The sequence below is a fragment of the Meleagris gallopavo genome, chromosome 4 (genome assembly GCF_000146605.3).
Source record: "Meleagris gallopavo isolate NT-WF06-2002-E0010 breed Aviagen turkey brand Nicholas breeding stock chromosome 4, Turkey_5.1, whole genome shotgun sequence".
Lineage (NCBI taxonomy): Eukaryota > Metazoa > Chordata > Aves > Galliformes > Phasianidae > Meleagris > Meleagris gallopavo.
This window is the reverse complement of record NC_015014.2, coordinates 57,897,710-57,921,006: the sequence shown is the minus strand read 5'-3', so window position 1 is coordinate 57,921,006 and position 23,297 is coordinate 57,897,710. Positions and strand designations below refer to the sequence as shown.

The 23,297-nt window shown below is 34.7% G+C and overlaps 1 protein-coding gene across 2 annotated transcripts in view; it reads left to right on the top strand.

The window, feature by feature from the left end:
* Positions 1-4,405: 4,405 nt before the first annotated feature.
* The window catches only part of LOC100549054 (janus kinase and microtubule-interacting protein 3-like), a 69,725-nt gene continuing 50,833 nt past the window's right edge, over positions 4,406-23,297 (top strand). The window contains exons 1-9 of one of the 2 annotated variants that reach the window (XM_010710400.3): positions 4,406-4,657; positions 5,373-5,492; positions 7,581-7,727; positions 8,356-8,496; positions 11,517-11,576; positions 16,804-16,932; positions 18,103-18,231; positions 19,279-19,362; positions 22,409-22,471. In XM_010710400.3, coding sequence (XP_010708702.1) covers positions 4,448-4,657; positions 5,373-5,492; positions 7,581-7,727; positions 8,356-8,496; positions 11,517-11,576; positions 16,804-16,932; positions 18,103-18,231; positions 19,279-19,362; positions 22,409-22,471 — 1,083 coding nt within the window. In that variant the 5' untranslated portion in view covers positions 4,406-4,447. The remainder of the gene's footprint in view (positions 4,658-5,372; positions 5,493-7,580; positions 7,728-8,355; positions 8,497-11,516; positions 11,577-16,803; positions 16,933-18,102; positions 18,232-19,278; positions 19,363-22,408; positions 22,472-23,297) is intronic. The other variant, XM_010710402.3, reaches the window with a different exon arrangement.

Below are 23,297 nucleotides of genomic sequence, written 5' to 3'. Positions count from 1 at the left end.
TTTTAAAGCATCAAATGTTCGAGATAAATTTGAACTTGATTTCTTCTGGAGCAAAAAGCTACAGAATGCTGTTCTGCAATTGGTTAGCAGATAATTTTGTTAGAGACAAGTGAAGAAGAGGGTCCTACATGTGGCCATGCAGCAGCTGGCTTTTTCCACTTGAAAACTGAGTATCTCACTGCCTTGTTAGAGCTAGCTATTAATTCCCTGGGAATTTCTCTTTCAACTTCGTGAGAGGCTAAAGTTCCCCCAGATATCTCTGACTTTTATTGTAGCTATTGAAGTGTGGGATAATTGGCACATAGATACATTTTCCAATGACTAACTTAGCTTTCTTTCATGTTTGGTATATGTTATTAAAACACTTACTTCTGATAATTTCTTTTAGATTTTAGAACGTTTTTTAAATGCCTTTTATTTTTTAAGAAAACTATGTAATTTTGGAATAGGCTACAAATACTGACCCTACATTGGTACAATGCAGGTGATGGCTGTGTTCAGCACCTACTGTTTGACAGTATAAAACTCATTAAGAAATGATACTTTAGAAAACTGTGATTTTAACCAACAACACCAGGGTGATTTTGTAGTAATATCTTCTGCAACTGCTGATTGTTGATCTTATTTTCTTTACAGCTCTCTTTCTGATGTTATTTCTACTACTTCTCAAAGCATGTTTTAACCTTTTGTTGCTCTTTTTCCTTCTGATCACAGACTTTTCACACAGAATTGTATCTTGCTTAATTGCATTAAAAATGTGACATTTCTTAAATGGTTTAAAATCCATGCAAAGTAGAATGCAAAAGAATTCATGCATTCCTGTTATACTACATAACTGAAAAAAAAAAAAAAAAAGGCAATGTTTTAAATCTGAGACCAAATCAGCAACTAAAACAGCCAGTTGGAAGGAATTTCTGGGATATGTTTGATTCAGCATAATATCTGTGAGCCCAATTCATGGATTGGGATCTAATTATTCTAAATACTTTGGAATAAAAGATGGTCTCCCTTTGTATCTTACTGAGAGGTCTTAAATGATTTTACAGGAAGGAATACACAGGAGTACAAGAGCAATTAGTCAGCTTTCAGTTGCTGTGTGTTGCTTAGTTCAGCTACATTGTGCCACAGATGCAGAAACCTCATGTAGGCACCTGCTGTGACTCCCTGGACCATGAGGTGGTGAGGAAGAGTGGAAAATCTTGCTCAGGATCAGGGAAAGAATCATCAAGTGTGACTTGATCCACCCAGAGTTACTAGCTTCAGCTCAGTGCTGGAATTGGCTTACTTAAACTTCCAGTAGAGAAAGTTCTGCATTCCTGAAAAAATATTTCCCACCTCTTAGGTTCTCGGGGATTTGCTAGTTTAGATATGCTGTTAGATGACCAGAAAATAGATTCAATTATCAGTGGTGTAATTACTGTTAAGTATTGATGCTTTTTCATTATTCTTTTTTGCATTTTAGAAGTACCATAAAAAAGGGGAGAGATTTAAGAGGAATTCAAGGTTAGTCTGGTAACCAAATGGATACTTGTGCTGAGTCCCATAAGCAGGAAAAGCAGCATGGGAGAAGACATGAAAATGCTTGCCTGCAAACATGGCAAGCTGCTAAAAGAACGAGGACGTGGCAACCTAACATTAGATAAGGAATAAATGGACTATAGTTAGTCTGTGCATATCATTGAGAACAAGTGTGAATTTTTTGTTTAATGTAGTAAAAGCTAAAGCATCCTAGTCCAAAGGTAGGAGTTTTTTGGCTTAAGGAAATAATCACTGGCAGCAGCATACACACTGTGGCAGGCAGGAAGATGAATAAGGTTACTGTGTAATGTGCAAGTCAGAAGAAAGATGGAAAATTTTGGGGTCAGGTATTAGGGTAACTTTAAGAAAAATGAGGCAGTGATTGGATTGATGTAGTTATACTGAAGAAATAAAACGTGACTCTTCCCTTCAGGAAAAGAAAGTTATATTGTGAACTAAATAGCTAAAACAATTTGAGTCAGAGGTGTTGTTGCTGCTCTTCTATTCATATCATTCTGGTTGTGTTGAGTTACTTGAGTAAAATTGCTTAGAAATTCCTCTAGTTTGTACTTGTAATGAAATTAGCACTACTGCTATGTTTTCTGTGTTTATGTATGCACATTTATTAATGTAAGAGATGCTCTGCTGTGTGTCTCTAACTTAAGGTATAGGTCCCCAAATAGAAAGGGTTCTGTAGTAATGATTATTATATTGCTATTATCAATGTATCAGTAATTTTCCTATTTGACTGAAACTTTTTTTCTTAATTTCATCACATGTAGATTTTTTAGTAGAAGAAAAACTAGGAAGTCCAAAGGGGAATTCTGCCTTCTTCCTTGCCTTCCCCTAGCCCTACCCCAAAGCTCCATCATGTAATTTTGTTCCAATGTGTTTGATCTTTATGGATGGAAGCATGTGGAAGGGTGACTTGGGTGCAGTGTCACTGACAATACACTTCAAAAGATCTGTTCTGCCACAGTTCATCAAATAGCAGTCTGTACTGCAATTTTTCCATTTTTTTCTTCCAACTTAAACACCTGCATCATTCCATTTAGCATTTAAGTTGTGAGAATATTAGGAGTACGAAATGTGTTACTAATTGGCTAACTATCATCTATGCTGCCTACATAATGTTTGTTCTTCCTTGTGAAGTGTATGCCTCACATAGTCAAACTTCTGTTCCATTTATTTCAGAATGAACACCTGTGTAACAGTGAGCCAAACCTTGTCCACAGTATTTAGTTACATGACATTTTTTCCTCTGAAGGGAGACCCGTGACAGATCAGTGTGCATGACAGATAGCATTCAGTGAATGAGGCAGCTGCTTAATTTTTGTCATTGCTGTTCATTGCACAGTCCTTCTGAAACCCTGCATGTCACAAATTCTTCCATTAATAAAAACTGCATACTTATCCTGGAAGTTCTTTTTGTCATAATTCAAGTGACACAAATCTAAATTAACTTGCTGGAATATATTAACCCCATTTATTGGATGAGGAACTGAGATCTTTCTGGCCTCCCCAGATCAGGAAGGAAATCTACATTAGAACAAATAATTGCAATTTATGAGCAGTCCAGACCAGTTTATTCACTTCAAATCTGCTGATTATTTTAAATCACATTTTAATCGGCATAATCAAGCTATCCCTTGCCACACAGATCCTGGACGCAAACTAATTTCACATGCTTTGTAGACTGTGAAAAGAGTAAGATGAGAATCCTGAAGACATTATATCTGATCACATAATCTAATTGGGTTAATCCTGTACAGCACTCAGACTGTCAGACTTGACTATAAGATCTTATTTCTAACATTTTCTTTGTATTTTTTGGGGAGGATGAAGTGGTAGGGTTGAAACTTGACTGAAGGACATATAGGTATAGGACTATAACAAATAATAAAGTAACAGCAATAAATAATACAGTTTGTGATTTTTTTTTTTCTCTTTATGTGAGCCTTTAATATACTCTTCCAAAACTCCATGAGTTAGATGGCCACCAAAATGACTTCGTAGACTTAAGGAGATGGTACAATTCTAATAAATATATAATTAATGGTTAATATTCTTGTTAAGAAAATGGTTTCTATAGTAACTGCTGCAGATTGTCACTTCCTCTGGCTTTTGGAATACTACCAAAACAAATGTAACACGGATGATGTGAGGGACAAATCCTATGAAAGCTGCAATAAATCCCTGCTAGCAGTATGCTTTATTTGGTGTCAAAGTGAATGAACAAAGCAGTTCAATAACCATAGATGCTGTTTAAAGACTAGTTTTCCCTACTATTTATTCTATCTAAAGCTCCGCATGCATTTGCTCTTTTCCTTCCAGCTGGAGACTAGCAAAGGCACGCAAAATGTTTAGGCATACTTAAGGATTTAAGTTGAAATGTGATTGTGTGTCTGTTCATTGATCTTAAAAACTCTACGAAGAGATTCACTGTGTGTAATTTTTCACTAATAGAGAGAGGGTCAACATGGGCAAATGTGTGTTGCTTAAATTTCAAAACAAAGCTTATGTGAGTTTTAAAGGGTCTGCTCCTCTTACTTTATGTTAGCCATGTGTTGCTTCTCCGGTACATGGTGAAAGGAGATTTCTCTTTATCTTATTAAAGTGTGTATTTGCAAGTGAAATGGACAATTTCAGTGGCTATATATTTTGTTTCGATGTATGTCTGCATCTGTTTTTGTTTTCCACTTGAACTGAGACTGTCCCCGACAAGCTCATTGTCAAATGAGAGCTGAAACTTTTTTAAGGGGAGGGGAAAATGCTTCAGAGGAAAGAGATCTTTCTTTTTAGCAGCCACTCTGGTATTAATCTGAGAGAAAAAGAACTTTTTTTTTTTTTTTGCAGGTTTATGGATATGTATGCAGCATGTCCATACTTGGGGATGTTATAGAAACTTCCTTGCTATATTTCTTTCCAGATGGATGAGATCAAAGGCAAAGATAGAGTGATTCTGGCTCTGGAGAAAGACCTTGGCATTCAGGCAGGACATACACAGAAACTCCTCCTTCAGAAAGAAGCTTTGGATGAGCAGCTTGTCCAAGTGAAGGAGGCAGAGCGGTACCACAGCAGCCCCAAGAGAGAACTTCCTGCGGGAGTGGGGGACATCACCGAGTTGATGGGAAGCCCGGTAAGAAAATCCTGTCTCCTTTAAATGACCAGCACAGGGCAACTGCTGCCTGTGTATTCACATTGATTTTGTGGTTACTTATAAAACACTAGAAGGCCTGATTCACGATAAATGGTCTTGAACTGCATGTAGCGTTTTGCTCGTGAGTGAGAAAATCCTTGGACCTCTTCAGTTTCAAAGAATGTTGAAAAATAGGCGAACACAGAACTTTTAGATCTTACATGATGAGCTTCAACCATGAACTTACTTGTTATCTGTGATTAAAAACAGCCATTCTTTGTCTAGAACCTCTCTTTTTCTAGAGTTAGTTATTTCATAATTTTAGAAATTATATACCATCCTTTTCCAAAACTGTTCCAAGTGCTTTTATCCTATGTAATGCGCACTAGATTTTTTCTAGATAATGGTTGATAATGGTTATAAGTCAAGCTAGAATTTACAAGTCATGAATGAATTATTTATATCTAGCTTTTTCAAAAATATTGTTAACTCTTTACATACATCTGTCAAGTAGACCCATTTCAGGTAAGGTATCATGTAGAATTTACACAGGATGTTGCTGTTTAGTCTTTCAGTTAATTAAAATAAGTTTTCCAAACACTGATGTAAGAGTCTACTTTAGATTTATACAACCTACTTGCTAAACCATGCTATTACATTTATGGATTGTCTTTTTAAAGATAATTTTATATATCTATATGTCTTTGATGCAAAGGAGCAGCATTTGGATGAACGAGATGTGAGGAGATTTCAGTTGAAAATCGCTGAACTGAATGCTATGATAAGGAAGCTGGAAGACAGAAATACTCTCTTAGCAGATGAAAGAAATGAACTGGTAAATTAATTAGTAATAACACAGATGGTGACTGGGAGGACATTTTTTATGGTAAATGAATTAATGCTGAAAAGTCAGTGTTATAAATAATTTACAAGTTAGACCTGGTTGGACACAATCAATTATACATAAAGATAAGAGATTTTTCTATGGATATTTACTTTGTCACCATAGACAGGGATGGAATCTCTTTTGTTTCAGAGAAATAAAGCTTTGTATATTTATTTTGGGGTCATCGTAACTGGATTGACTGTTAGTTTGCCTGTGGCACTGTCTAATGATGTTGTGTAAAACATGCATAATCCACGCCCTTAAATTACTGTATTAATCTTTGTAATAGACAAATTCAACAATAGTTTTGCGACATGCTTATGCTAACTGACAGTTAAAAAGTGTTTTTGTTCTGGAGATGTGAAACCTGCCATCTTTCTCAAGGGAAGTCTCTTAAGTAGGTGAAAGTATCCTAGGAGAATGATAGTAACTTATTAAAGAAAGGATATGAATTTTAAGAATGAATTCTATTAGCCTGCACTGCTACTTAATTGATTGTAATGAGATTAATGGGAAAACTCCCATGGACTGTGAAACTAAGTTTTAACAATAAACATTTTTATATGTGTCCTGTTATAATGCAATATTCCTAATGGCACTAGAAAGGATTTTTCATTTTAAGTAGAATTAAGTAGAATTTTTCCTTCATGCAACCTGTGTTTCTGATTCAAAAGTAATGCTATTATGTATGGTGAGGGCACAATTTCTTTCCAGTTGTTTGAGTGCAGCATTGTCCTGTTCTTGCTCTCTTTGTCAGACTTAGTTTTTCATATTGAGATCAGAGGGATTTATTTTTTGATAAAGGGACTTAATTTAGTTGTGATAACTTGATGATTATCAAAACTAATTTTTGAAACATTCTTGTCTGAAGTCTTGGCTGAATCTAGATTAGTGAAGTTAATTGAACCATAATATAGTAACACTGGATGACTTGAGAGCATAATTGTATATTTTAAAAAAACAACATAAAAGAAACAACTCCCCCCTCCACAAACAACTATGTAAGAGCATACTTTTTAACCTGGATACTGTTAGTGATTTTCACTACTTTGCCTAGATGCTGAGTAGTGTGCTTCTTCTTTTTTCTTTTTCTTTTTTTTTTTTTTGTTTTGTTTGTTTCTTTTTCTTTTACCAGTACAGTTGCTTTCCTCTACTCTGTACTTACAAGAACATCATGCTTTCTTTCAAGGTTGCATTATTAAAGACAAGATAATTCAGCTTCCTAATCCTTTCTGTGGACATAAGTCAGTCAAAACATCCCTGAAGAATGCTAAAGTACTGCAACATCTTTACTGCAGTGTCCCTCTAAATGGAAGGCATGTATGACTCAGTCAAAAGCTCTTCTTGGTGCTTGACTTTGAGGTTTCAGAAACATAGTTCGGAATTTTGTCGTATTTTGAGACAATACTACATAAAACTAGTGATATCAATAAGCTCCTGTGATTAAGCACTGTGTGAAAAAGAAGGTTTAAACAAAGAAAACAACTCAAGGACTAATGAAACAAAAGTGGTGAAATACTGAATACACACAAGTACGGGAAAGAGCAATAATTTGTTTCATTCAGTTGTCTAATATATTAAGACCACAAGAGCAAAACTGAACAGCTTGGAAATGTCAGCAGAATGCTGAGATTTAATCTGTGCCCTCTGGCTGCCTCTTGTATTGCCCTAATTACATGCTAGGCATAGGTTTTTCAAAGCAGGAAGTGTTTACTAAAGGGTAGTTAAATTGGTGAAAGATGATGACCCTATATATATATTGGCTCACAAGAAACTTACAACAAGATTAGTTTATCAAGAAATCACTTTTACAAATCTTCATAAATGTATTGTAAGAAGCAAAATCCAAGGATCAGAGCTATTTCTTATTTACTTGGACTCCCGTAGTTCTTAGTACAGAAGTCTGTATCAGATGCTACTTAAGAAAAGAACTAAACTTTCTAATGAATGGAAAGGGCAAGAGAAAACTCAGACATCTATTCTTTCCTAAAACTATATACTAAAGCACAGCTTAGCTTCTTCCTTTGTCATTTGCAGCTGAAACGTTCTCGGGAGACAGAAAGTCAGCTAAAGCCTTTGGTTGAAAAAAATAAGAGGATGAGCAAAAAAAATGATGATATGATGCAGTGCATCCAGAGAATGGAAGAAAAAATAAAAAATCTATCAAGGGAAAATGTAGAATTGGTAAGTAATAATTTCTGATGTCTGGTTATAGGAGAACTCAGTTACTTGGAGGTAGAAATGCTTGTGAGGCTTTTTTTTTTCTGATAAGCATTTCAGAGTCTCAACAATAGGATGATATAATTGTCTAAGTCAGTCAATGCACTTGAATATTCACATTCTAAGTACAGAGTGGTATTCCTTTATGTCATTGAGTTGTATCAGTTTGCCCTCATTAAGGAAAAGGATCATGATTAGATAAAGATATATTTGGATACTGTAAATGTACAACTAAAAATCAGCTTTACAAAAACAATGTTGGTTTTTTTCCCTGATTAAAGGACAAAACGGACTTCAAGTATATGTGCCAAAGTCTCTGCTGCTATAGAATGTCAGGCTGCTTGTGCTGACTTTTTTCCAGACTATGTCCTTTGATTCTGTTCTAAAATGTTTTATGTGATGTACTAACACTAAGGCATACGGAATATATATTTAACTGGTGAAAGAAGCCTTATGCTGTAGTGGAATATGCTCTGATGGATCTGAAGAATTATAGGTTGCTACATCATGCACCAGAATTCTCTTATCTTTATGGAAAGATAATTTAAACATTCTTTGTGTTTAATAACAGATTTTATTTTAACTTTTGTAGAAAGAGAAATTATCTGCACAACCAGTGTTGAAGAGGCACACATCTTTAAATGATCTTAGCAGCACACGAGATGAACAAGAAATTGAATTTCTTCGACTGCAAGTCAAAGAAAAGCAGCATGTTATTGATGATCTCACAGTGGTAATACTTCTCATGTCTGGTACACTCATGTATGCATATATATTAGTAGGCAAGCTGAAGACTGGAGAGCAATATTTTAATTCCAGTTGTAATGACATAAAAGTAATCTTTGGCATTGAACTGTTCTTGTTATTTCCTACATATTGAATGAATTTCTTTGCAGTGTGTATGTGTTTATCAATTATGGACTGCTTATGGAAAGAGGTGCATCAGTCCATTCACTTTACTTACAAAAATGAACGTCAGCAACTGAGGAACCTGGAGGAAAGGACACATTCCAGAACTTAATAACTGAAACATGTTGGGTATAGATCCTGCTGTAAACCCAACCACTCATTTGACCTAGAATTTCTCCTAAAACAAGGGAACATACAGAACAACATTAATTCCACCTAGCTGAACTGCCCACACTCTGTTTTTATAGCAAATAGAAATACACTTGATTCATTTAACGAAAGGTAGCATATTTTATTTTATTATGATTGCACAGCTGCTACCCTCTGACTGTGAAAACTACTTAAGAGTATGCTCATAGATGCTTGCACTGCTTGGGACTCATTTCAGCTGCATTAGAGGTGCTTAGTGCTATTTTGGACACTGGGACACACCATTCTGGTACTGGTGGCAGAAATTATGTACCATCTCTAAGAGACGTGCATCTGGAGCAGCATCTGGAACTCAGACTGTTCTATGGCATCTAAAATAGCACTATGAAAGCTACATAATGATGAAACAAATTTGAGCCCTTTCTATCTAAATAAGAGATTAAACAATCAGAACACTCAAAATAGAAAATAAAACAGAAAATAAAAATAAAAGATAAAAATTTTAAAAAATATGATGTGTTATTACTTGATCTGGAACTCTATTCCTGGCAGTTCACCTCAGATTTTGACCAAGGATTTCTCTCTGTAATCTTGCCAAAGACATCTGTGTGCATTGCCCAATGTTGCAGTTTATGAGCAGTGGGATGTTATCCAGACACCAATGCTGATTCACAGAGAGATGCTTCTTTACCTTCAAAATACAACTCTACCAACAGGGACTATCTCATTAAATTAAATTCCCAATGTATGCAGATATAACCTCACCTATATTTCACTGTGAAGTGGATGTGACTCAGTAATTTGAGGAAATATATTGAACCTAACTTTGGTCAACTAATATTAACTATATTTAGTGTGAAAATAAGATTAATAAGCATTGCAAGATATGGTCTCATATTTGGTTACTTCGTATCCTATGTACAGATGTCATTTCGCTGCAGAAATAAGTGAAATTGTAAGCTAGTGTACTGCTTTGCTTGTCAGTACAAACTAATTGATGTTTTGCCTTCAATATGAATGCAGGGTGCTCTGCAGTGCCATTGTGCTTTTTAGCTATATTTTCTGGTTCAGTTCCCACCGCAGGAAAAATACAGATGAATCATAAAGAATGACCCACATGTCACATACCTGATTAACACAAAAGTCATCATCTTAACCACAGCTGAGTACAATATGATACACAATAAAAGAAAGATAGTCAACAGCAATAAGGCTGTCTGAATTGATTTACATTGTCAGTTCCAGAGTATCTTTGATGCTGTTGAAGACTTACCAACTTGAGTTCTCCCATAACCATGGTTTCTTGGCCAGTTCTTAAAAGGAAAACTGTCAGAATAAACTCAGATGCTTACAAAACACACAAGTGATTCAGCAGATAGTTTTCTTTAATTGGTGTTATTATAGTTCTGGTGACTTGAAGTAATATTACGACAGAAAGTAGATTAAGAAGTCTTACACATGATCAGAAACAGGAAAATCAGGGTATTTAGGAAGTGTTTGTTTAATTCTGAGGAGGTGGAAGAGGAAAGAGAAGGAAAAAGAGAAAGAATATCTCATTTCTCCAATAATTTGAACAGCAGCCTGGGATGCAGGAGACCTGTTGTTAAAGCAGGGACTGTGCCTTAACTCACTCTGGGAAGCAAACACTGTTTTTCTACATCTTCTAAAATGTAGCTGTGTGTTTACAGCTTTACCTTAATACATTATATTTTCCTATACTGTGAGATATCTTCAGTCTACCTTGACAGTCATTACTTTTCCATATTTTGAAAGCCATGTGTGTATTAAAGGTGCTATAAAAATTTCTGGATTATTTCCTTTTTCCCAAAACTTCTTTATTGGAACAACGTCGTTATAAAATGAATTATTTTATTTTGATTTCTACTTGGAGCTTCTCATTCAGTTTCTGAACTGAATATATAATGAATAACCATGAATAGGAAAATATACTGTGAGCAATGACTGCTAGAGATGAACTTGCAGCTGCTATTATTCTTTTAAAAGTAGAAACATTGCAAAGATGTAAAACTAGATAGATCACCTGCTGTCACCTTCCCTTCCCCCTCTCCACATTCTCTGCATTTCTTACATTCATTTTGAATTTTTAAATTCAAGGCAACATTCTTGTTCATGAATGTTTGTAAACCCAGTATTTTTCATAACATAGTAAAGTATGGTATCGTTCCATGGCCATGTTAGAAACTAGATGCAGGCTAAGGCCTAATTTCTCTTGATGAGAAAATGCCTTTGCATTTGAGAATTTTGCCAATGTATTCCTATAAATTACACATAACACTGTATCTGGCTGAGATTCATTTTTGCCTACCAAATGCATCTTCAGGACGATTGAACGTTGAAGCGCGAAAGATAATGCCGTTTCTATAGTGAGCCTTTTGGTGAAAGCATCAAAGGAACTGCCAGAAATTTGTGCCCAATATTTAGCAAAGCCTTTTCTTGCCAACTTCCAATCAAGTGTGTAAAGTGTGTGGCTGAATGTTTATTTGCTAAAGGGATATAACTGCAGTACAGTGTGGTGTGACACCAACATGGTGTAGTCTGAGAGAATAAAGACACTGTGTTGGTTTTACCTCAGCTTTCAAGAAACTTGTTAAATTTCTTTGTGTTAAACCTATCTATCTCTCTCTATATATACTTCAGAAGAAATCTACACCAAAATGTTATCTTTTCATTTAGGAAAGGGAACGACTGTTGCGATCTAAAAAGCAGAAGAAGAAAATTCTGAAACCTCAAAAGGTGAGCAAACCTTCATTTTCTGCGCGTTCTGGTTGTTGTGAATAGCAGATATTTCAAATACTACCCAAAATTAGAGCTGTATTTAAATTAATGGTAAAATTTCATATAACTCTCCTGTTTTCTCTTGTTTATTAACTTTTTCCTATGGATAATGGAGGAGCTCTAAGATTTGAACTGTGTTTAAGATTGTTTTCAAAGCATAAAAAAGCACATTTTTAGCCACATGTTCAAGTGGCGTGAAGCCTACATGATATAACAATTTGGAGCATGTGAGGGGAGGAGAATGGGATAGGAGGGAGAAAATGGAAGTGAAGAGTGGAGAGGTTATTATCAGGTATATGACAGTATAAGATGCATGCTTTTGTAAATGAATATTACACTAGTTGTCAGTGTTCAGCATCGTATACTTCTGATGACCTCCAGGTGGTGCATTTTTATAGCTCTGTGTTCTATGTATTCTGAAAGAATTATCCCTTCCTGTTCTCTGTGTTGGTGATAATTCTTCAAGTGATACTTCTAATAGTGATGTGTCTTTGTCACACAAAGAAAGAAAAATTCAGATATGATGATAAATCTTGCATATCTTCTACTTTTACATAATGTAAGGCTGATAGAGGCCGAATGTGTTTATAGTAAGCTGAACTATTTTTGCTTGTTGTACTGTACCCAGAAGTTTGTCTGTTGTGAACAATTTTAAAATAGGACTTTATGCATATGATGGGTTGCTCCGAAAGTAATGCCTCCCATCTTCTTATGTTGGCCCAAAATGTCAGAGGAGATGGTGGTATGGCAGTAGAGGGTGGACCTTCCTACCAATATTCCATTACATTTTGTTGCCATGTGACAGATGGCAGCAGAGGGGCAGTCTGACAAAATGGTGCTTGATACAGAAGTGTGGATGAAGCAAAGGTGTGAAACTGAATTCTTCCACAAGGATAAATTTATTATGTGTCATTGAATATTATGTGTGATTTGGTAATGATGGCTGCTTTTATGTGAAGGCAGAACTACAAAGCATAATTTTGAAGGGCATTAAAGTAAGCTAGGCAGAGCTAATCTGTCATTATATCTTAGTATCAAATATGTAAGTAAGTTTGCTCTTCTGCTGTACAGTTTAAGATCAAATTGTTATTCCTCTCTTTCTGATTCTCCATAGAAATATACTGAGTTACAGCTGGAGTTGAGATTTTAACAGAAATAAAAATAATAAATCTTCAAAACCTATAAAAGCCACCACCAGTGAAAAACCCAGCCCTTCTCCCTCTCTACCATCCAAAACCCCCTAATGTCCAACTATCTTCTTTCACTTTGTTCATCAAGGCTATTGCCAAATAATAATATACTTGTAGATGCATTTTAACATTCCATACCTTGTTTTTTTAATCACTGTTATAAGCCAAAGACATTTTTTTTGTTATATTTTTATTATATAGGGGCAGTATAGCTTGAATCTACATAGTCAACTGCATTGATAAGCTTTAAAATTTAAAGCATTTAAAATCTTCTCAAAGATCTTCTGCAAAATGTGCTTTGTTTTAGTTGTGCCTGAATAGGTTTTTAGTTTAGCAGGAATTTCAAAAGTTAGCTCAGGTCAGGAATTTCTCTTTTTTTTTCCTTGCAGATCACATTTCATGAAGGGAGAATGAAAATGGTTTGAGAGTCTAGTTAGGTGCTAAATCAAGAAAGATAAATCAAAATCCTCGAGGCTATGTAAATCTCCTGCTCTTTTTTACTTACTAAATCTATGTAGAACAGATTACTCACCCAGATGTCCCGTGAGGATCGTATCATCTCAATTTTTACAGCCTGTCTCAGTAATTGAATTGAAAATTGTAAAATTCATCAGATCAAATGCTATGTCAGAAGTCACTAACAGTGGTGAGATATAGACATCTCACTCTGAGTTTACCTTGCAGAGCAGTAATGTTTTGATTGTTCTCTCTGGAAGCAGGTACCTAAACAAGCCATGTGAGTTTTGTCTTGAAAATATCTACTTCTCTCAAATGATTATAAATGCAGTCTAGGATGAATTACTTTCTATAGAGACACGAACAGTGAAAGTGTACTTCAGTCTTTGATCCGTGTGAGATTTTTATATCCTAAGATGATAACCTATATATAGCAGTAGAAGAAGTTATGACTGTATCTGTCTTGCCAACCTCTCAGAAGGAGAAATTACTGATGTAAATTCTTGGCTTTGCTTTTCTAAGATTTGTTAAATGTGAAATTATCATTAGCACCAATGAATTACCAGGTTTGGCTATTGGAGTTGGATCTGTTTCCAGAGCTGTGACTCTCCTTGATAATGTGGAAAAGGAAATAACTGATGACAATTAGGTTTCATGACTCTGGTCAGATAAGCTTATATTAGAATGTATAGAAGGTTCATTTTTTTCTTCTAATAACCAGGAACTAAGTGCACAGGTGGGATACTATGAAGGTGACGATGCACTGGGACAAGCTGCCCATAGAATCTGTGGATACCCCATTCCTGCAGGTGATTAAAGCCAGGTTGGATGAGACTTTTTGCAATCTGGTCTGGTGGTTGGCAACCCTGCCCATGGCAGGGTATTGAAACTGGATTGTCTTTAAGCTTCCTTCCAACCCAAGCCACTCCATGATTCCACGATTCTCTTTTACTCCTGTACTGTTGCAGTTTTTCCTGAAAGGGTACTCCTAAAATCTAGCTTCCTTAATTTTCATGATACTCTGATCAGATAATGTCCAGTATGTGGACGTTTCTATTACAAGTATTTTCCTAACAGCTATTCCTGCTAGGTAGAACAAAATCCATGGCATAACTTTGTTGGTCTGATTTGTGTGAATAATCTGTTGAGGCTAATCCAACAGCCTTCTAGCCCTATTGTGTCTAAGTAATGTTTGTTCAGCTGCAAAGCTTTTGGAAGTACTAAGGATTTAAATATTTCGTTTTACAATTAGATAATCTATGTTATTTCTGGAGTACCATAATTGCACTAGGTTACTGTTGCTAGTGTAGTTTTAACTGAGATCTCTTGCAATTACCAAGGGACAAAGGTGTCCATAGGAGAGCATTGGCAACCAGCTCAGGTGCCCCTGAGGAAAGGAGCAGCACAGTGGGATGGGACTTTACAATCTCTGTTGATTGTAAGGTGTTTAGAGGAGTGAGTAATATAATGACTGTGGATATTCAAGTACTGTAGGGTATTTTTCTCTGAAGGAAAGCCTAAGAAAATGGAGATTTATTTATTTTTTTTAGTTAATGTGTCACTTATTAGGAGAAAGACGTACAAGGTGTGAATCTTCTTTTCCTTCACTTTTCAAGGTATTTTCTTTGCCTCCCACAGCCCTGTTCTGGAATTGATATAACCAAGGAAATCTGGAAAGTATTGTTTTTTTGTTTTTTTTTTGTTTTTGCACCCAAAGAATGGAATTCTATGATTCCATGATTGATGATGTTATGCTTTTGAAAATAAAGCATTATTGCTCAGTTTCTTTGGAAACAGCAGGTCTCTATAGACCTGATCTTTTACTTAAACTGTAAAAAATAAACTGCATTTGCAATAGGAGAAAGCCTGAACACTGGTGTGATGGAGTTCATATTTCTTGTTTTATATTTTTCTTTTTTCATCTGTCTCTGTGCTTTGGTGTGCCTGTATTTTTCTGGCTGCCAAGAATTGACATATAAGCATGAAGGTAAGAAGTTACTGATTAGTTCCTCTGATTGAATTGGAGGGAAATTCATACTGATAATTTTCATCAGGTTAGATTAATTTATTGAAAAACTGGATATTAGACCATGAAGTGAAACTGCTGTAGGAACCCAGAAATCAGATTAACATTAAAAATGTGAGGGTATCTTAAAATATGCATACTATACATTCTATGTCTTGCTCTGTAACATTCTAAACTTTTATATTTACTAGTACTGTGCTCCATTAGGAGCCTTAATACTTGAGTTACAAAGGCCTAATGCATAATTTTACTTCAAAATTATGTGAAGGAATTGATATAAATTCACATTAAAAATACTTTCTATCAAATATGTGACAGTAATCAGAGGAAATTAGAATTCAAATCAGAATTTTTCAGCAACTGATTTGACTTTTCCCAGTTATGATTTAGAAGTAACAATTGAATACACATATCAATATAAGAGCAGTATTTGTTGAGAACTTTCCTGCTTCTTAAGAAAAGTCTGAAAAAATCTTCAATGAAAACCATGTAGTTACCAAAATCCAGTGAGTATTGTACATGTGCACATATTCTTTTCAAGAGCCATTGTGATTCAACTCTTAAGCTATACATGGAATCTCCCTAGAAAGCAGTGACAGGGAAGTGTTAACCTTAAATGCCTCTGGCAGTTCTGCTGGGCTCACAGCATTAGGATTGCAGTGCTTCCTATAGGACTAACAGAGCAGTAATGGGCCATTATAGGGTTTTAATACAACAGCTACACTCCTTTTCCTGTGACTATACCCAACAGTAATGCTAGTGAGTTAGTAGCTTATAAAAATAAGATTGGTTTCTGAAGACTGTTCTAAAGCTTTAGGCCACCTGTATAGCATCAGGTTTATATGTATGTCTGTGGATGGGTATACAGATTTGGAGATGTGACTTCTTTTTGAGTGCATAGCATCCTTTCTGGAGCTTTTGGTAAAATCAGTTAGTTTATAAGTCAGTTTGAATTATATTTTTAATTATTATATAGTAGTCTCATCTGAAGGAAAGCAATTGCTTAGGACATGCCCTTGAGACTGACTTCAGTAGTGTGAGTGGGATCAGCAGTATGTGAAACAATTATAGAGCTGTTTAGCTAACAAATGATGAGAGCTAGAACTGGTAGACCACGGTTGAGATGGACCATGGAGGACCAGAGCTGCAGGCTGTAAGCGCAGTGTGTGTGTAAATGCAGGCACCAATGTATTCCTCCCAGCTTACTTCTAGGTTACATCTGAATAGATACTGCAGTCCTCCACTGTGAATCCTGTGAATCAGATCTTTATGACTTTGGAAATAAGTACTTATGTTTGTGATAAAGCATTACTTTTCTGACAATTTCCCATTACTATTTGGAGTTCTGCCTAAGCAAACAATGATGGAAAAGGTAACTAATTCAATGGAACAAGAGTTTATGCAGGGGCTGTTTTTCCTCCTGAATGGTCAGAGAAGACCTTGACTGCTGTTTACTGGGTCATTGAGGTTTTCTAACTGTTTTGCTAATAACTGAGGAAAACTAACTTTTCAGAGGCATGTTGTGGAGACGTTTTTTGGATTTGATGAAGAATCCTTAGACTCAGAAACATCATCTGTAACTTCATATAACACAGATAAAACAGACAGGACACCAGCAACACCAGAGGAAGATTTGGAAGATGTAAGTAGCAGATGATTTGTTCTTAACTTCTACTAAAATTGGCAAAAAGTATAAGAGCAGCCATTTCTTCAGCCATTGTGCCACAAGAACAAAAAGATTTTTGTGTGAAAGTTTTGGCAGAGAATTGTTTTGTTTTTTTCAAGTCCAGTTTTAAACCCCACAGTCATTGTAATAAAATAAGATTCTGCCTGCTAGATTTGGTTGATACTGAGCTGATAAACAAAGCATGTTGCTTTGCCAAAACTAGACTTTAGTTTGCCTTTTGACTTTATAATTTCACTGTTTTTATACAGCCATGATTTTTTTTTTCTGTTTTCTAAATACTGAGAGCTTTTACAGTTCATTAAGGCTTAAGTGATTATAGGGAGTAAATATCTACTGTCATGTTTTGTCTGAGCTCTGTGACACGCTGCAGTTGGCCTGCTTCAGAAGATTGAAGAGCTGAGGACAAAGCGTGAATTAAATACTCTTTCATCTGTCTATCCTGTTTGCTAACTTATGACTTGCATTATTCACTTGTAACAGGCTTCCTACTTTTCTAGCTTTAATGTCTAGTAATATTTTAATCTCTTTTCCTTGTAGCCTGACTTCCACAAGCAAAAATTAATTAAAGGACTTTTCTTGCCCTCAGCGGTATAGAAAAGATCTTGAAATTGTTGATATCAGTTTTTCAAAATTCTAAGCAACTTTAGACATTAATATTACTTAAAAAAAGAAAAAGGATCTTAATGCTATTGAGATGAAACTGCTGTGGTAGTGTGCTTGTGCTGGTAAAGTACTTTATTCTGGTGTGGTAGAGACAAAGAGTAATGGAGTGATGGACTGCATGACAAGTAGGATTTAGGCACTGGAGTTGATTAAGAAAAGTGATGAACACAACTGTTTCCTGTCATGGTTTTTCAGTCAGTTTCTTGAAATTTCTATGTATTACTGCTTTATATAGCAGCTGACACTGTCCTGCAATTTTAAGGTAAATGCAGCTGCTGAGCTCTGCATTTCTCATTCATTTTTAAACTATCTTTCCTTTCACTTATATCATTTTTCTTAAAGCTTTCTTGAAGTTTGAGACTCAGAAGAGTTGTGTTGCTTGTTGTGTCTCTATATATACAAAAATATTATATGCATTTATTGTTACGTACACGAAAACACTCGTTTTTCCTCTTCACTAAGAGCACACCTAAAGAAGAAGCTGAACTAAGATTCTGCCAGCTAACAAGAGAATATCAAGCTTTGCAAAGAGCATACGCACTGCTTCAAGAACAAGTTGGTGGAACCCTGGATGCAGAGAGAGAAGCAAGGGTAATTATTTTAATTGCAATTTCTTTTAGCTCTGAAATATTTGAAAAAGCTGAAAAAATTTTGCGTAGCAGGATATGTGGCATTATTACAGCCACTGTTAAATTATGATTTCAGAGGCACTGATGTACTTGAAAATTGTGAGACCATTGCATATTGCCTCTGCCTTCATGGGAAGGAAGGTGATGATATGAATATTTTTGTTATAGCTTTTTAAAATTATCTTTTACAAAATGATTGCTCCTTCTTGTTAATGACATTTTTGAGGAGTTGAAGGTTTTCAGAAGGTAGCTTTTTGCATGGTTAATTTTGCAAGGCACACTGTTCTGGTGTGATGAATATTTCCTTCTACTTTTGAATGAGGCTTAAGGTAAAAAACAAGGACCTGAAGATGCAGAAGGAAGTCCTTATGGAAATTTTTGAACTGCTTAGGTAAAAAAGTAGCTGAAGTTGGATAGGAAGAATAATGTAGTAGCTCAAGGATCCTCAGTTACTGAGAACCTCCAGAGATCTTGCCTTTTGCACATCTTTTGTTTATATACTTGTATGATTCAGTCCCTTTTAGGACATCTCTGAACAAGGTGGGTAGATGCTTTAGGAATTGTGTAGAAAGAGGAAAATGCAGTGGTGTATGCAATTAAAGGGTAAATGCATTATTTTGGGTCAATATGCTTTATTTTCATATAGCTCTTGAAATTAGCTGTTAGGAGCTTATTCAGTGCTTACTGCAATTCTGTCTTGCACTTTTTTCCTTCTGTCTTCCACTTTTTTTCATGAGCATCTTCCTATGAAGAACTATTTCAGTTCCTAACACTATTTTTTTTCTGAGAAGATCTTGATCACAGAATATGTATAGACTAGAGATGACATAGACTAGGAATGAAAAATTCTCTTAAACTGATGGCTTTAAATATTTTTTTAGCATAAACTCAAAAGCATTTATTTTAATGAGAAGCATTAAAAGCTGATTAGATGATCCAAAAGAGAGTCAATTTGATTCCATATGTGATTAAATATACACTTTATAATACAATTTTCTTTTTTCTTCAGACTCGTGAACAACTGCAAGCTGATCTTCTCCGATGTCAGGCAAAAATTGAGGACCTGGAGAAAGCACTAATTGAGAAAGGCCAGGTAAAAGGCTCTCTTAATGTCCTCTACAACATCATTTTCTCTCTTGCATGCAGTGGTGCCCTTGCCATCTTCATTGCTTGCTGGTGTGTTAGTGTGTCTGATGTAGTTTAATTACTACTCCAGCAGTGGATTATTTAAAGGAAAATGGTATTTATGCTAACCACCAAATGTTCTTTTTTTAACACATAATACAGTCAACGTAATACAGAATTATACACATATACATGCATTCTAAATTCTGCTCCTACTGTCATTGTGTAGTTTTTTCTCTTTTCTGTTTTGTCTTTGCTATAAATTCCAACAAGATGAGTATTCTGTATCATAGAATATTTAGGTGTGTAACACAGGAAAATTAGAAGAAAAAAATTTTTAACTTCCCTATATTCTGGAGCAATAAGCTTCTGAGTGTATCTGGCTACTGGAAGCCACTTGCTGTGTAAACTCTTCTGAGCTTCATGAGGACACAACTACTTTCAAATTGCCTTAATGTCACACAGAGTAAAATTAGGCTTCTCTATACCTTGTAAATAACTGCAAAGATCTGGCTACTGATGCATATTTAATAATATTTAGGATACTCAGGAAGACTGATAAGAGAGTGAATGATGGATTTAAAAGATGTTCAGATGCATAAATGCTAGAACACACAGAAAATTGGATGTTATTTTATCATTTCTTTATTGTTTAAAATAACAGCTTAAGATTGCTGGTAGTATATGGCAATAAAATTAGGTTATTTGTCTGTAGATACACATTTTGAAGACTAATAATCCTAAAATACCAAATGAAAGCAACCTACAAATTATGTCAGGTTAACACTGTTGATATTTTTATAGTTTCTATGTAGTTTATAGTTCTATGTAAGAAAACTTTTGTAAGTTTCTGTATAAATTTGAATGCTTGGGAACCATATTTAAATTGAGGGTAAAAACTGATAAAAATTGTTTATGCTCACTTCCATACCAACTGCAATTTGCTTAGTAAATTCTGTGTAAGTAAAATATTACTAAGGAATATGTTGTCAATATAAAAATGATGACTTGTTGAGGTTTTGGAGGAATAATTGGAACTGAAAACCTCATGAGGATCAACTGCATTTTCATGTGTTGATGATGATGGTGATGTAGGCAAATTGCTGTGTAACTGAAAATAATAACAAAATCATTGACTATTACAGTGTAAAATGCAAGCAGTATGTATGTAAATATGACAAGTGAAAAAAAATGGATACACATGCAAGAAATTACTTCTGAGACTTCTGTTTCTTGAATGGCAATATGAAAAATATATATCTGGAAATTAGAACTAAGGTAGTTTATTACGTTATGGGATTCTTAACCATATTTATGACCTTTAATCGCTTAGTAATCCTGAGGCCAACAGGGATGTGATAAAGAGCAATACAGTAGTATCCCTATTGGGCTAGCTTGTACACTGAGCATTAGATTTTCACAGAAGTTGTAACAGTGTCTTCCTGAGAGCTGAAGAACCTACTTAGTTTTCCTAACTTGTTAGTCCTTATATTCAAGAAAATAAATGATTGTGATAATAAACTGACATCTTTGTGCCCTATGTCATTTTTTAAAATTACTTTGTCATCTAGGAGATCATAATAATGCTGACTATTTGATAAGACTAGTGAAATGTTCATTTGGAGAACCATTCCATAGCATATTTTCATAAAGGAAGCAATGAATTAAAACATTCCAGTGAGTTATCCAATTTTAGTCCAATATTACAACTGTAGGACTGTGAAGACTTTATCAGCTCTCTTGATATCAAATTCAGAACCAAAAATTGAAATCTTCTAGTTAAAAAGTAATTTGAATCTTGACTAATTAGGTTTTTTTTATTATTTAAAAAATTCTCGATAAATACAACTTTTTTCAGCACTAATCTTAGTACTGTATTCTTGGTATGTCACCTTTAACTCCATAACGGAAGAAATTGTTGCATGGAAGTTAAAATGTGCTGGCCCATACTTTCTTACAAGTGGGAAAAGGAATAGAGGCAGTAGAGTATGACACTTGTTCACTCTAAGTAGAAAATCAAACTTTAAACTTAAAAAGAAAGAAAGTGGGTTAAATATTGATTTTTCTTATAGCTGACCTTTCAAGGCTATTTACAGGGCTTGGATAGTCTGATTTCATTATTTTCTACTGCAGTATCAACATGCAAAAACCTTGCTGACAAAAAGTATCAGCCTTAGTACTTTAGAAAATCACTTAGATTTTAAACAAGTTGTCTTTTTTACCTAGAAAATAATATCATAAAGCACAATGAACTAGCTTGTGCAAATACTTTGCTCTATAGTGAATAGAATGAATTTGGATGTTAGAATCCATGAAGTCTGGACATCTAACTTTGTTTTTGTAATCTGGGGTGTTTAATGAGGTATGTTAAAGTCACAGAAAAACCTAAAAGCAAAGATTGGCTTTGGAGCAAATGATCAAATAGAAACCACAGTTTTCAATTGAAGAATCTTATATCACCACCCTTCCTCCATTGTCTTAAATTTCCTGTCACAAACACTGTGTATTAGCCTGATTCTCATACTTTTAGCAGAGAGCAACTGACTATTTGTCTCTGAAACTAAATTTCATTTGTTTTGTGTAAATTTTTTTTATTTTTCTCCAGTTGGATTTATGTTATAAAACTCAAAATCAGATGATTTTGCAAGAAAGTTCTCAGCTTCTTGCAGTGGAAAGTAAATAGTTTTGAATTAAGCTAAGTTGAATAAATCTTTTTAAAATGACAGAATATCATATGTAAGTGTTTACCCAGTTACTATATGTAAACCTTTTAAAGTAAATAGATGGAACAAATTAGGAAATGGAAGTCTAAGCTTCAGGAAAACAAAAAGGAACGTTTATTTTTTCTATAGATCTAGTTTCTATTTATCTTTGAAATAGTTATGATAACTGTTCTTTGATGAGTTGATCATTTCCTTACATGAGTGTGCAATGATCTGGAATTTTCTAATTGTACTTATTTGTCTTGTTCAACAAAATATACGTTATCTTTTAAATTTTCTTCTTCCTCATAGGATTCAAAATGGGTAGAAGAGAAGCAGTTGCTAATAAGAACAAACCAGGAGTTACTAGAGAAGGTATATGTTCAGAGTCTGGCAATTTTTTTTGCAATTTCTGTGCTTTATCATAAAATGAATGGCAAAATGAAATGAATGTACATAATATGGGGACATCAACATAAAAATTGCATTCTTTATTTTTCTCCAGAAACAGAAATTCTGATTTTCTCCAGTTAAAATGCTAATATACTTATGTATTCTCTGGGAATGGAAACTGCACTTTATTGTGGTACTACATGTTGTATAACCAGTGTGTCTGATCATTCAAGTTTCTCCAAAACATAATCATGATAATATGAAATGCTTAAATTTTACCAGTTACACAAAGATTCTTACTGCCAGGACCATTCAAACTAAAATTCCAAAATTATCTGCTCACTTCAGCACTTTTTTCACATTAAATAATATCAATTCATTGTAGACTATTATACCTTTTATTGTCTGAAATATTCAAAGCTAAACATCTTCATTGGTCTTTACTGGTTAGCTGGTACTTAGAATATAACAATTATTTTTGTTCTTAGTAAAGTGTAGAACAATATGAAGTGCATGAATGAAAGCAACTACAGCTGGACTTGATTTGTCCAGACACTTACATGGCTATTCTAAGTAACTGCAACATCACTGTCTGCTATATCATATTCAAGTGCTTCTCTTCTGTCCAATTTCACTAACTAAAAAGACCACCCAATTAAGCCAGCCAGTAGACTAAAGGTATTAGTTGACATAATGAGACTCAATTTTGAATTTCTATTTTATCACTGTTAATGTCCCAAAGCAGAAATCTGGAAAATTAAAATTAATCATGAAAAACCCCTCCATTATTCTCCATTATATGTTGTTT